Raw genomic sequence first — 14,883 nt, 5'->3', positions numbered from 1 at the left:
CTGCTGCCAGAGGAGTGTGTTACTGTGAGCACCCTGGTCCTGCTCCAGGGTAGTAGTTATTGTTGGCTCCTCACACTCCCTCCATAGTTTCTGCTGTGTGTAGGTTTTCATGCCCGCTTTGTTGAATTGTGTTACTAAACTCTGGTGAACAGATTCCTGAGAAGTGGCTGCAGTTCAGTGGTGGATGAAATAATCTCTTTATATAAATTTGTTTGTAGACCTCTGGGAAAACCAGCATAATATAATTGTAAGAATATATTTAATATTAAGGTTGTTGTGAATTGTCATTTTTATTATTGTTTCTATTTTTTATTCTTTTTTTTTTTGTCCTTTGTTTTGTGACAGTGATCGAAGCTTGTCATTTGCAAAATCCACCCATTGGGATGGGGAGGGTGCTCAGAATATCAGGAGCAAATTAGGGGTGGTCAGTTGTACTGATTTGGTGCTTTGTCTTCTTTCAGAAGTATAACCAAACACAATTTTGCAAGAACTTGAGAAATATATCTAAAGATGATGTTTTCATTCCAGAGGAAGAGTAAAATCCGTGGTGGTGAAGCCCATGTGGAAACGTGGAACGCTTAACATGTTCCTTTTCCATTTGTATCAGGGCAGAGACAACGCAAGTGTGCGCTGGGCATTGGTCCATAGGAGACAATGTCTGTTGTTTCTGCTGTTCAATAGAACTTAACCCTCATCTGTGACCATTAAAACTAAGTTACATGTACTCTTAAAATCCACGGTTTCCTGGATTAGGAAAATGTATGTTCTGCTGTGGAGCCTCCCTTAAAAACCATAACTGTGTGATTTGTTGGTAATGTATTTTTCCATTAAAAAATACCACTGGCTTGAAAAGCAGTATATATGTAAAGAGAAAATTTCTTAACTGATATGGGAAGATCTAACCCTGGGTCACCTGCAAACCTCTCAAACAAGAGCTCCAGGGCAAGTCCTAATTCCAGAGAGTAAAAGCGAAAATTAAAGCTATCGCTGGTGACTCCTCCAAGTTACCCGGGGTGGATTCATTTGAGTTCTGTTGATTGTGCTTGTGAAGATAATGTGAAAGAGATGGTAGAGGTCTTCTCAGCCGCTTCCCGTCCGAAGTATCTCCATGGAGACAGAACTGTAACCTGATGGTCTGTCAAAAGTTGCTTTTCATAACCAGAGGCATTCATTAAATAGTAGATGAAGGAGGAGGCAAACTTTTGCATTTTTAACCAACCTAAAAAAACCTGCCATTTGGAGAATGTGCTTTGTGCGGTAGTTTATCCAGATACCACTGATGTTTCATGACCTGAGGAATAGACTGTTAATGTGATAGATTTATTTGTCATTTGCCCTGCTTCTTCAGATTATAAACTACCACATGCAGTAAGTAAAAACACAGCAAATGATACAATACAGGTTCCAAAGCGCCGAAGAGCTGATGGAATTCTGCAGCTCCACAGTTCTGGTTCCGTACGACAAGCTTACCAAACCTTCTGACCAGCTGGCTGTCCAGCCACGAGCAGCACCGGGGCTCACCCACATTCCTCTGGCCTGGCCGAGGGCACGTGTTGGCAGTGGAAGGCTTAAAGCGAGACGAGAAGGACGCTGTGATGTTGCATCAGAGCATTCCTCGATGCTCTTGAAACAGGCACTGTGCCATTCTCACCTTCCTCTCAGGCAGGGTTTTCAGTTGTGTCACTGCTACTGTTTCGCTGCTTGACGTTCTTCATGGGAAGTATAAAAACCTGCCCGTGCCCGTCCCCGAGTTCTCTGTACACGCCACGTGCACGAGCTGCAGCTGCTGCACTGGGATCCCCCGAGACAAACCTGCCTCCTGAACATCTCATCTCCCAGTAGCGCAGCAGACCCAGAAAGCGAGGGGAGGAAAAAAAGGAGCGTGGGTGAAGAGGAAGATAAAACATTTTCCATTGAGTACTTTTAAAACGGTTCTTAATGCGCTATAAAGCGGGTGCTTCCCTTTTTCATGAACTGTGCTCAGAAGGAGAAGCACCGCCTGTAAAGTTGCCGTCAGTTAGGTTTGGTTTATAGTTGCAGCGGCTGCCCAATAATGTGATCTCGGAAAAGGTAAACAACATAGTTTTAACAGTGAAAAATAAGCCTAATATAAATACGGCGAAGTTCATTGCTGCTCAGAACTTGAAAAATATGACTGTAAGGGTGCGTTTTCCAGCGGAGTTAACAGAGGAGCACAGTGCAGCCTTACAGGCAATATATCTGAGACAGAGAAAATAGGTAATACATCTAACCGGGGAGTCTCTGTGGCATTCGCGAGGAGGAAAGCACAGTAGCTTTATTTAATTGAGAAAATGAATCAATTACAATGATGTTGCATCATCAAATGCAAGGGAAACAGCAGCGCTGTCGTTACATCGGGTAACAGTGTTAAAAAGTAATTGAGTGTCTTAAGCATTTTGAATCAATTCCAGGTAGTGGCACAGCTACCTTAATGCAAAATTTATGAAGATGATCTCAAAATAATATGTCGCCATCAAAATCGTGTAATAAAAGGCGGTAACGACGTGTGTGTGAGCGAGCACATATCTCCCTCTCACAGAAGCTGGGCCGGCCGCTCCAGCAGAGAGTTGCAGTGTCACGGGAAGAATTCTGTAACGCTTCGATTTGCGATGCTTTATTTTCCATTACGAGCATGGAGCGCTTTTATTAGAAATAATATTTTAAATCTTGTTCTCAAATGGGACGGCATCATATCCGTGGTGAGGCTATATGTACGATCCCACCTCTGTTCCTTCTCATGACAAGACGTGTTCTCCGGTAAGGAGCTGCGGCTGGTGCGCTGCCTGGATGAAAAACTGAGCCGCCTGTTCCTGCGTGCGAGTCCGACGGAGCCTGGGACTATCCCAGTTGAACACACAAGTCTATTGTGTCACTTAGCATCTGGAAGTGAAGTATGAAAAAAAGACGGTTTATATCCACAGAATATTTTCCTTATTAGCAACAATTCAAGCCAGGAAATGTATTCTGTTGGATTGTCCTAGATAACAGTGACCATGTAAAAATACAAGGGGCTCCTTCTGTCTGTTTAATATTTTATTCCCTGGAAATAATCAAGTTATACAAGAAACTGTACGTTGTGCTCTACCGATGCACTAATGAAAGACGTCGCGTGCATAATACCAGCTATTTTCTTGGTGCTGGTTTTCCACTTCCTCTGTATTCCATTTTACTACCTGTAAAGTGTTACTGGAGGGTCCTGCCCTCTGGCTGGGTGCTGGGGGAGAGTGGTGGCAGCCCCGCGCCATCCACCATCGCAGCACTATACAACGGAGATTATTAAATACGAGCGGCAAGCCACATAAACTGTGTTAGAACAGGGAATGACGTTTGCACTATGGACCACGTTCCATCTGCACCCCAATGACATTGGGTTGCGAGTAATTTTGTGTCCCTTGGGGAAAAATACACCATTCATTATGCACACCCATTAGAAACGGCACGCACAGAAAAATCAGCGCAGACCAGCATCCCTAAATTCTGCCAGATGTTTTGCATTAAATACCTGCTCTGTGCTGTGTATTGAATTGTTGGTGGTGTCATCGTGCCTCAGTTTCTTTTGGGTAATCGAAGGGCCTAGATGGGCCAGAGTATTTTGTCATTCTCTGTAAGCAGTCCAGTGGTCTGTTACTACAAACTATTAATTAGTTTCCCAGCCAAAGTGATGCTAAGAAACTCAAGAAAGGCTCAGAGATGACTGAAACGAGTCTTCGCTTTGCTCAAAGTTCATCAAACTTTCCAGCCTTGCAGATGGCGGCGCTCTGCTTACAGTCCAGTCAACCTGGGGTGCAGCATAGCAGAAACTTGGGCAGAAGCGGGGTGTTAAAGTCTTTTCTGAGCAGCAGTAGATACTTCAACCACATAATTAAAGTTTTCTTCACAAAAAAGGGATTGTGAGCAGAGTCTGGCAGTAATCCAAAATTCTAATTTCTGACTATGATTTAATTTCAATTTTAAATAAATCGGTTTTTAATTTAAAAAGAGTGAGCTTCATAACATTAGCAATGATTGCAACATTAAGCCCAGTGCTCACAATCTAGCAATATAAAACATTATTTATATCTGAATCGTAAACAGCCTTTTGAAATGGATTATGGTTTTTCTTCCTATTCTAATACAACCTGGAGGGTACTAAAAAGTGTTGTGTGAAATTAACATTCTGCTGACTTTCGCCTATAAATGAGAAGCGAGCTATTAACATTTGTGTATTTTCATTATGTAAATTGTGTTAACACATGCCCACAAATTGCCACCAGCGATGCAATAATTTTCTCTCAGTGATCATAATGTGTCCAAGTGAGTCATTTTGATTATGACATGCTAATTACATATTGCCTTTTTTCAGATTCAGAAAAACCAGGGATCTTTAATGGTAAGCTTTATGAGTTCAGAAAAAAATTCACTTTTCTTTTTCCTGATGGCTGCTTCCTCTGCATGCTTGAATGCCTTGTTTTAAACTTAGCAAATTGCATTTTGAAGAAAATGCAAACCTTTAACTGCCTGTATTAGATTAGGTACCATTAGAAATAATAGAACATCCTGAGCATCAATGTTTTTATAAGAGTTTGCTGCTGTTGATTAATCTTGCTATATTTTATTGCATTAATGATTTTTTCTTTCCACTCCACTGTAAAGATATTGCATATAGGCTAATACTTTTTCCCTCTCTTCTTCCCATTGCAGCCTCTCCAGTTATTGCAGTGCATTGTTGATGAGGTGAGTCGTCGTCTTATGTGCTTTCACTCCTAAAGTCATTCCTAATGGAGTGGAAAGCTTATATTTTGTTTCCTAATGAAGCACAATGCCCAACATCCTCCGAGCACAAGTTGCCTTGTGCAGCTTGGAGCTCTTGAACACGAACTGGCCTTGTCCCACTTTATGCTGTTTTTCTGCTCTGAATATTGACTCTTGGAAAGACCTGATTATCTCAAAGGCTACTGCTGGTAGCTCTTGAGGCCCTCAAGCCTCAGCCTCGTCAGGTGAGTTGCTTCTCAGCATTTGCCGGATGAGTTCGAACAGAGACATTCAAGTGGTGGCACACTTGATTGTGGACATATTTAATGGGGTTTAGATAAGCAAAAAGGGTGTGTTGACAAGAAGAGAAAACCCAAGTGTGAGCAAGAAAGCATCTGAATGTCACTTAATCATTTTTATTTAGACAGGACAAAACAAAGAGCTGAGAGGCAGGAGATCCAGTGTGAGCAGTAGACTGAATTTCGGTGGCTAACGTCATGTTTCTCAATTGAAACACCTCTTGGCAGCTCCCGTCTCCCTGTGCCGATTGAGGTGTAAACCTGGGTCACAACTCCTGAAAATGAGGCAGTAGCCAAGGGCAAACTGCTGTCAGTTTTGCCTTTTTTTTAATGTTTAATAAGATGATGACAGTAATTAGGAAGTTTGCACAAGAGAAAAAAGCTGTAATGTTATAAAGACTTGCCTTGGCCTGTAGCAGGACATCGTTGCTGACTCCTCAGGGTGGAGTTGCTGGGTGCTGATGCAGCCATTTAGACCCTACTTCCAACCTGTCCCATGTAAAGTGTTTAGCTTGATGGGAGCTCATAGCCAGTGCGATGCCAACTCTGTCTTGGGTGTATCTCCATCTGTAACTGGACTTGTATGAGCTGCTAAACCCACCCCTCTTGCCTATGGTCAACACTTTAGTCCTTTTGTTAGAGACTTAGTGACTTTGCTGAACTTCTTTGAAGTGATATTTTGGCCTTGAGGGATGCAATTAAATTAAAGTGAACAAGTATCCTTTGCGTAAAGGAAAAACTTTAACCAAGGAATCTTGTGCAGACTGTAAACATGGGAGTGCTGAGCCGGCTTTAACACGAGCGTGTTGGTGAGCCTTTGTTTAAACTCGTTTGATGTTCTGCAGTATGCCGTGGAGCCATCATTCTTCTGAGCTGGTGGCTCGGGGAGCACGGTGCTCATGGGCACGTTAAGACCTCAGGTTACAGAGCGTATAGCTCAGCTGAAAGTTCTTTAAGTGCAGCTCGCTTTGTTTTGCAACAGACTCAATGTCTAAATGGAAGCTGCATGCCATAACGTTTCGAGCCTGAAGGGAGGAGAAGAATGGATTGGCTCTGTAGTGTTATTTGCTCGTACGTGTGCATTGTTAGGGCGTCACTTAATAAGATATATAGTGGATAGATAGTGGCTGCCACACCTGCAAGTGCAAATTCTTGGCATGACCGTGTCTTGGAGAACATTTATATTAAGGGTTATTCTGTTCTGGCTCCTGGGTAGCATTGACTTTAACAGATCCTCCTGCCACCCCCAGCCCTGTCCGGTGTACAAAGACCTCAAAGCAAAATGTGTTTAACTTGTGACTATTTCTTTTTTCCTCCTCACTTTGTCTTCTGTAAGAATTGCCTCTCAGGGGATGACAGAGGGAGCTGCTTACTTGCCAAATCCACGGTCTTCCTTCTACGCGAGGACCTTTTGAGAGGGAAAGTCTCTTTACTATCTGCTGCTGTACAGCTCTTGTTGCTACCATGACTATTAAGGATTAGAAATGCTTAGTGTTGTAAGACTGATGATTTTGGGTCAAATTTTCCCCTTGGCTGTAAGGAGGTCCTAAAACTCACAGGAGGAGGGAGCAGAGCCCCTCCCCTGCAGCTGTGCTGTACAGCCCGTCCCCATAGGAACCCTCAGATCCTGGTGGAGAATTCCCCACCTACCTTCATGACGATCACACAGCAAGGAGTGACGATCTGTAGCTCACAGATCGGGTGCAGCAGTGCTCCCGTAACGACACAGCTCCAGCATGAGCCACTGTGTCATGGGACACGGGGGAAACGATCTGTAAGGGTGGGATCGAGCTGCCACGAGGATCTTCAGTCCCCAGGTAGTGTCATGCCGTAGGAGTAATTTGCTGACGTTGTTGCAGTTGAAAACTCTGGATCTTTTTTTCCTCAAGTCCCTTAATATGGATTTTTTTGTCTGTGACAGTGAATGTTTTAGACTTTTGTCTCTTAAAATCATGATTAAACAGCTGTGTACAAAAGAGTATTTCTTGAAACTGAGTCTTTGCTGGCAGTGTGCTCACCCCATTCTTTCTTCCTGGAGCCAGCTAAAAACTTCAGAGCCTGGTCTGGGTGAACCTAGAAGTTCTTAAAAATTATGAAATGGAAGTAACGTTAAGACCTTGATTCTTTATAATAGTTGCTTAGTATATCATCAGTCATTGGTTTTTTGTAGAACTGTTCCGTGTTCCACCAAAAGACGGCAGGAATCCCAAAGTTAGTGTTCTGCTCATTCATAATCATCTTTATTTCATAGGATTTATTGATGACTCAACTAGTTAAGAGGTTGCTTCTGTATTACCCAGGTATCCTTTGGGCTTTTCTCCAACTCTTTGAGGTGGTGCCCTGTGGAATCAAAACTGTCCATGGTGGTTCTTCAGTGTTCCTAGATTTTTTTTTTTTTTTTTTTTTTAACTCTTAGTGAAATACATGGGATGTGGCAGGTCACTTTGGCAGTGTAAAAGATCTGGTTGTTCATTTCCTAGGGCTTAAATTTACTTGCAGCAATTCTGCAGAGTAAGTGATTTGAGAAGCAAGATAGTTTAAAAAAAAAGACAGACGTGGTTCTTCTTCTCAAATTGCAGTAAACTGTGCCTGACTTTTTTTGTTTGTTTGTTAAATTATGTTATTGGGCTTTTAATGGTCTTGGTTCTGGGATTGTTTTTTTATGGCAAAATTAGCGAGGAGCATTGTGTGAATAGGACACGTGCCTGCCAGGACTGTTATTTTTTAACATGTAACTCCTGGTGAAATCTGATCCAGCTACAAATAAGACACACTCATTTGAGCAACAGTCCTAACCGTAGCAGCATCTCCCTCCATGAGAAGACTCCTGCTTCTGGTCCAAAGATGAGGAATATAGTTGCTAATGTAGTTCCTCCTGCCACACAGCCGGCAGTAACGGCAGTCTGCTGCTACTGGAGAGCAGAGAGTCATTTAATATTCTAGCACTCAACTTCATTTGTCTCCAGCTCACCGCAATGTTGTATGGAAAGCACTGAGCGGCGCAGATGAATCCCTGTTGGGAAGGACATGCATGGCTTGCTGGGCATGCAGTCTTTCCAGAAATACTCCAACACGAAGGAGAATGGAAGCAGGAGCCATTGCCTGGCTTGGAAGATGTCCTAGATGTGGCCCTACGTTTCACGATAGTGCAGCCGAAGAATTCGCAATGGGATTCTGCCTCAGAAGTGCTAGGTGCATCTAAAAACAAATTAAAAAAAAAATTTAAGAAGTTGTTGAGATTGGAATCTCTTCCAGAGGATAATTTAGAAATACAGACAGCAGAGCCCCAGAATAACACCGTTAATGTTGCAGACCCCAGCAGTGATGCACTGGAGAAACACAGCCACCCGATTTCACTCACTGGGTTCACTCTGAAACCTAAAGATGGCAGGTAACGGCAGTATGCTTTTTAACCTCGCTTGGTGCTCGCGGTCTCAGAATGCCTCCCGTGATGCTTTTTTTCCAGCTGACAAAAGAAATTGTAATGGTTCCCTGCTCAGCCTCCAAATCTCCAGCAACCTCCCAGCAACCTTACGTGGTCCGGTTAAGTGTTCTCTTTGCTGATGTCTGTAGGGGTCACTCAATAAATCAAATTCCAGTTCTGAGCAGACATTAGGAGAATCGTAGCCTTAATTATAGTTACGCATTTTCCTTTTAATGCATGAGAAAACTCTCAGTTGAAAAGGTAGAAGCGGGTGCTCTCAATTTGCCGTTTGGTGAGCGGGGGGTTACTGGGCTCTGCAGCGGGGTTGGGTTGTCAGGAAACTCAGAGCTCGATCACAGCGTATTTCTGCGTTCCTTGCAATTGGTTCAGGAGTGCCATTGTTTTAAAGATTCTTCCAACCTGTAGTTACTTATTTCCCTGTTAACTTGATGTAAAAAAAAAAATGTATGCCATAGGAAATCACTGTTTAGTCCCTTCCTCAGCTGTATGCCAGCCGCAGGATTTCTAAAAGCTTCTAAAAATGTCGTTTTTCCTGCTTGCTAGTTGCCGCTGCATTCGGTACCTCGCTGGGGTGATTGCAGCATGAGTACGGAGATCCCAGAAGGCCAAACCTGACAATTCTTGTGTTTTTCTGCACACCACCTTCCCTTCCCATCAGTCCCATGGTTTTTTGGCTCTGGAGATGTCTGCATCTGGAGAAGGTCGGGTAGACAAAACCTGCCCTGTGGAATGCAGCCAGTGGACGGTCCTCCTGGCTTAAGCAACTCCTTTAGATTTTCCTTAAGCTCTCCAGGGCTGTTTTGTCTGACCTTTATTTAGTTCGAGTATCCCTTCCAGGAAAGCAATTATTGCTGGCCCCTTGGGTGGTTGCTGTAAGCCGGGTCTCGCTGTAGTGGAGCAGTCGTGGTCGCAAGCTCTGTAGTTAAGCATCAGCTCTAGTTTCTAACCCGCACTTCTTCATAACCTGGAATAAAATCATTTTGGTTTCCGTAGCTTGTCTCAGTGCAATAGCAGCTTAGGTGTTTGGTTCTGGGTTTGGGGTTTTTAAACTGTATTGAATTAAGGAGAAAAAGAACTCAAATTTTGTCAGTCAGTTCTTAATTATTGTGTTATTCCAGTTGCATCAGAAGCTTGAAGAGTGAAGACTTTCCAGAGCAAATCCTATTTTTACAAACAGGAGGCAGCACTGAAAAAAACCCCCTGCCTATTTTGATGAGTCAGGCAGAAATGTAGAAGGAAAATTAATTAGTTGAACTCCTGAATTCTTACTCTGATAGCTCCATGAGTAAGTAGTGAGAAGCTTTCCATGAGTTTTTTGAGCGTTTCTGTTAAGTGCCCCCACAGAGATACTCGGTCTCACAAGACTGCAGTTTAATCTAGCTCAAAGACTTTACAAACTCCACAAACCAAAGACCTCTTTTTTCCTTTTTAAACTTGTACTCAAGAAACATTAGCAGCACCAGTTAACGCCAGTGCTAATGCTGAGCTCTGAAGCATTTCAGCGTCAATGAATTTCCAGACTTTCCCATGGAAAAAAATAACTTGCACTTAATAGAGGTATTGTACATAGTCATTTCTATTCTCTTCTCCTTTTTACCTGCTGAAATATATTCCTCTATTTATTGCTACAGCATAGCCTTAAAAATTCAGTTTGCTCAGCTCGGTCAGATAACCCACAGAAGACCATCGGCCCTTGAGTGCTGCATTTCTTAGCCTTATGCGTCAGTGCTCCATTTTGCTCCTTCTATAAATGAAGTCGAAAACTCCAAAGGCTCGGAATGAAACAGGAATTTATTTTTTTCTTCCGGAATTTCTCTTTAGATTCTCAGGTCTTGATTTAAATGTATGAAAAGCTATATTTAACTCTGAAAACTTGCAGAGTTTTGAAGATTTCCATGCAAGAAAAGCTGGTGCAGGATGAACACACATATGTGGGAACCCGCCGTAATTTGTCCCGTGGACAAGCTGGTTTAGGGTATACTTTTATTGAGACAGAAACTGTGACCTTACGAGTGTATGAGATTCAGAGACTTATATAGGAACAAGGTAAAACCACAGGTAGGAATTGCTGAATAATTACCTTTAGACCAACCTGAGCAAGAACCTTCCCAAGAGGACAAGCTCATTTAATGGTTCCTAAAACTCAATCTTGTGGATGTCAATGGTCATGCTTGATTATTTGCAGCAGTGTTTTATGAAAAAGCAATAAAAATGCATTGGGAGTGTACAGAGGAAAAAGGGAACAATAAATGGGTTTAGTTTTTCACTTGAGTCCCTTCGGCGTGAACAGGTAGAGGCTACGTTTCATGCTGCTGTGCCTTAGCCATTTGAAATGTGCGTGTATCTACCCAAAACACTGCTGTGCTCTGCTGGCTTATGATCGACAAGAGACCGGCAATGAGAGGAAAAAATTCTTATGTTTGTTTTCGAGAGAAAGCAATTACAGTTACGGTTAAAGGATTAACCTGTTTTTCCAGCTACCTTGTACACTCATCTGCGAGGCCCTTTAGAGAGCCACGCTAACAAGTACGGAGCTTGGCAAGAGGTAGAAAATCACTCTAGATTATTCCTGATGTTAATTACACTCTTCCCCTTCTTTCCTTCCCTTTTCTGGGCTCCAGAAGATACCCGCAGTAGCAAAGGTGACCACGGAATAGCCCCGAGTACGTACCAGCTTGTTTAACAGAGCTGTCTGCGTGCGTTAGGGACGGATGTAGGTTACGCGGACGTGGTATTTTCAGGAACTTGAGGAGCAGGTAGCGCTGCTGAGAGCATAGCTGGTTCTCACGTGATGTGAGGTGTTGAAGGTAGGCTGAGCATTTCGGTGGATAAAACACCGGCCTTTCGACCTTGGTTCCCGTCCAGCTAGAGATCTGGAAATAAATGAGTTTACTGCTGACACTCCAATCCCAGCAGACGAAACTTCACACCAAAATGCCCCCATGTGTAATTTGTCACGTTTGGCATCTGCTACTAAGAAAAGAGCAAGAAGCGACCTGACGCAGAGATGTAATCATCTTTCACCTTCCTGCTGGGGGTGGGAGTGTGACGGGGACAACCCAGACACGCTTTCAAGTCGGGGCCTCTGAGCCACCTCCAGACATCGCTGTCTTCTGCAAACGTGTTCCTCGTAGGAAATCACCTGCCATTAGGTTTGTGCAAGGCTTTTGAAGTAGATTGGCTGGAAAGTCAGAAATGGCTTGCTTATTTATTTATTTATTTTTAGGAGTGCTGTGAAAGAAAGTCATCCTTGTAGGAGTAAATCTGGACAGGTACCGTGTTGGTCTTGGAACAGCTCGGTAACCGCGCTGCTTTTGTTACATGTAATTGCACCTGGCAGCATTTCTGGTGCATCAAAACCTTAAGTTTGTCTGAAAAAAAACCCAAACAAACAAAAAGCCACTATTTTGCCACAAAGTGCAGCTACTCTATAAAACTACATGTATTCTTTGAAAGCTTTAGTAAAAGAGAAGTTGGAGTGCATAAAAAGTCTTTAATCCTAGGGAGTTTTTAGGTTGAAGCGGTAAGCCAGAACTCCTTTGTAAAGCGCGCCCGTTATTGATTAAATCCTGCCATTTCAGCATCAGCGGATGAGTTGCAGAATGGAAGTATCTGCCCAGAGGAGATGGTAGTTTGCAAGGCAGGGTGTGCTGGGGAAGCCCAGAGGAGAGAAGAACTGGAATTTGGTTTGCTGGGTTCTGCTAACTTCCCTCCTGTGGCCACAGAGCCATAGGACCATGGCATTTCCTTCTGCACAGCGTTCTCACTGAGGAGGGAGTATCGCAAAATAGCGGGAGCTGGGGGGGATGGGGAAATTTAACGCTTTGCAGAGAGGGGGTTAGCAGCCCGGCTGTCTTCTGGGGACGTGGTGAGGACGAGCTGCCGTCCTTCTGCACTGTGGCTGTCCATCGGGCTGGCCCCCGGACGAGGAGGTTGGAGGAACACAGGTTTGACCTTAACACACAGCTGGGGGCGTTGCCATCGCAAGGTTTAGGTAGAAAGCTGTATTTGCTGGTTTTCCTATTACAGGGACAATGTGGGCTTTCTTTCTTTGGAAAGGATGTGATAAATCTCAGGCTTTCAGTTGCTTTGAGAAAATATTTCACTCTCAAGAAATTGTGCGTTGGGGTAAGGCCTCTGAAGGTGTGTGAAGCATGGGATGCTTTTGGGGTATATTGCCAGTCAAGAACTGCTGCCAAATTTCATTGACATAAGAAAAGAAAATAAGCAACTCGGAGCCGTACCTGTTAATTTGCTTCTTGGATCTGTCCAGGTAAACCTCCAAGCTGGACAGAAAAGAGGGGCAAGGTCCCTTAGCCATATTTATTTGTGGGTTTGCTGGACATTATTTCCTGAGCCTCTGTAGCTTCTCTGCTTAGTGAGAGCAAACAGATGAGGAGAGGTTTTGAATAATAGGTTTGAGAAGTAGATGAGGATGATGCTCAGACCTGTAATTCAAGCTCTTATTGCATAGGTTGCAAAGGATTGGTTGACTGCTGGATGTGCTGTTAGGTGGTTCACTCTTCCTTTGTTCAGACCCACGAAGAAAAAAGAAGATACAGATAGTAATGTTATCACTGCCTTCAAAAGAGAGGGATTGTCTCAGTATTCCCACTCTCAGGTCTTCATTTAGATAATGTGACTTCCCCTAACTCCATGAAGTCAATAAGGTTTATACCAGAGGCTCAGCACTCTATAAATTAAATATTAGGAGCAGTGTTTGAAGTTTAGAGCCCTCCCTCCTCCTGCTAGCTCAGATTTTCTGCTGCTGTGCTTTTTTCTTTATGCCTGAGCACCTTGCTGACAAGTGCTAATAACAAAATGCCAAGAGAGGGTCCAGTTGGAGTTACCACACATTAAACATTCTGAACTTGTCCTTTTGCTCATAGATTGTGCATAATTAATAATTAAACGGTTTCAGTTGTAATGGGTTGACCTTCTTGAACTGTTCATTATTCACAAGGCAAAGGCATCACTCAAACTTTTTTCCTGTTGCCCTTCCCCGTTCTCACTGTGTGCGCACGGTTCGGCTGGTTTTGAGAAATCCAAGCCTGATCTTGTCCCTCTCTGCAGCAGTGTTGTTTGGATGCTTAGGGAGACAGCCAGTCTTGGGGATCAGGTACCTGGGGATGCAGAAGCCAGTGGTACATCGACCCTTACAGCCCTTCGTGTCTTTATGGCCATTTTAGCAGCATCCCCAATATACAGGTCTTCATGGTATTGGTTAAAAGCTATGGTGTTTAATGAAAACAGAAGAACCATTTCCCAGTTTAAAGTGAGTGTACCTGTTCCTCACTCCTTTAAAATCTTTGTTTCCTACTTCTTTTGCCTCTCTAGAAAGATTTCAGTGTGCAGGGGTTAAAATAAGCCAGGCCATCGGAGTGCAGCGGGACCGGTCCCTATGGTTACCTCCAATGTGACCATATTGCATGACACCGATGGCGTAGACTTGGTAGAGACATCTGCAGCCTTGCTTTATTTCATCATATTTCCATCGGAGTCTCAGCCAAAGTCCGAGGAACTCCAGGGTACGATATAGGGTGTACTTACTTTGTGTAGTTTAGGAAAGTTTTGCTTTCATATGACAACACTGTGATTGCTCAAGTTACCCAGATAGCAACAGCAGCAGTTTCTCTCCTTAGAAATAGCTTTAACTACAAAATAGCTTCACCCTCTGCTGCTTGAATGATCTTGCATAGGACAACATCAGAAATTGAACTGAGCTTTTTGGTGTTGACTTTTGGCAGCAGTTGAGGGTCTGTGCTTTCCTGCTTCAGCTAAACCCAAAACCTGCCTCCTCTTCCTCCCCTGTCTCACCTGCCCTGTGAGCTAATGATTGGCTCAGACCTACAGGAGCCAGGTCGAAGATTCTATCTGCACTGATCCGTTTGCCCTCAAACACGTTTCCCAGTGTTTCCTTGGGTTTGATGCACTCTCCCAAAAAGGTTGAAATATCCAGTAAATTTGTGGGGCACCCAGTCTAAAATCCTTGGGGAGACTGTTAAAGCATCTACTTTTCATGAGAAGGTCCAGGTGGTGTTCATCCCCACCGACCCCCGCACATAGACACGATCTCTTGCTGAGCTCCTGAGAGCACGCTGGCCAGTGCAGGGCCATGACTGGCAGGTCTGCAGCAGCAGAGGGTAGGATGGGGGTGAAGTACAGGTGTTGTGCAGAAAAATGAGCCAAAAAAATAGCATTTTACATTTCCTTTCATCCAGGTGAAATTTTCTTGCGTACTTACACAGAATCACCTCAACTCCTGGCTGTGCTGTGTGGTCAAGGTGTTAATACTGTCATCAGAGCTTCTTCCCTTGCCTGCATGAACCCTGACGCCAGCTTAGCTTGGGACAGCCTAGTGAAATGCTGGAGGCTTCCGAGCGGTTC

At 43.7% G+C, this 14,883-nt stretch overlaps 1 protein-coding gene across 1 annotated transcript in view; it reads left to right on the top strand.

Moving 5' to 3' along the window:
* The window catches only part of MAP2K5 (mitogen-activated protein kinase kinase 5), a gene marked incomplete at its 5' end in the record, with an annotated part of 65,742 nt that overhangs the window by 25,442 nt on the left and 25,417 nt on the right, over positions 1-14,883 (top strand). Inside the window, 2 exons of the mRNA XM_010143437.1 lie at positions 4,364-4,390; positions 4,702-4,734. Of these exons, the coding sequence (XP_010141739.1) occupies positions 4,364-4,390; positions 4,702-4,734 (60 nt within the window). The remainder of the gene's footprint in view (positions 1-4,363; positions 4,391-4,701; positions 4,735-14,883) is intronic.

This window comes from Buceros rhinoceros, unplaced genomic scaffold, assembly GCF_000710305.1.
Source record: "Buceros rhinoceros silvestris isolate BGI_N320 unplaced genomic scaffold, ASM71030v1 scaffold29229, whole genome shotgun sequence".
NCBI classification, from domain to species: domain Eukaryota; kingdom Metazoa; phylum Chordata; class Aves; order Bucerotiformes; family Bucerotidae; genus Buceros; species Buceros rhinoceros.
Note: the sequence above shows the minus strand (reverse complement) of the source record. Positions and strands in the feature narration are given on the sequence as shown.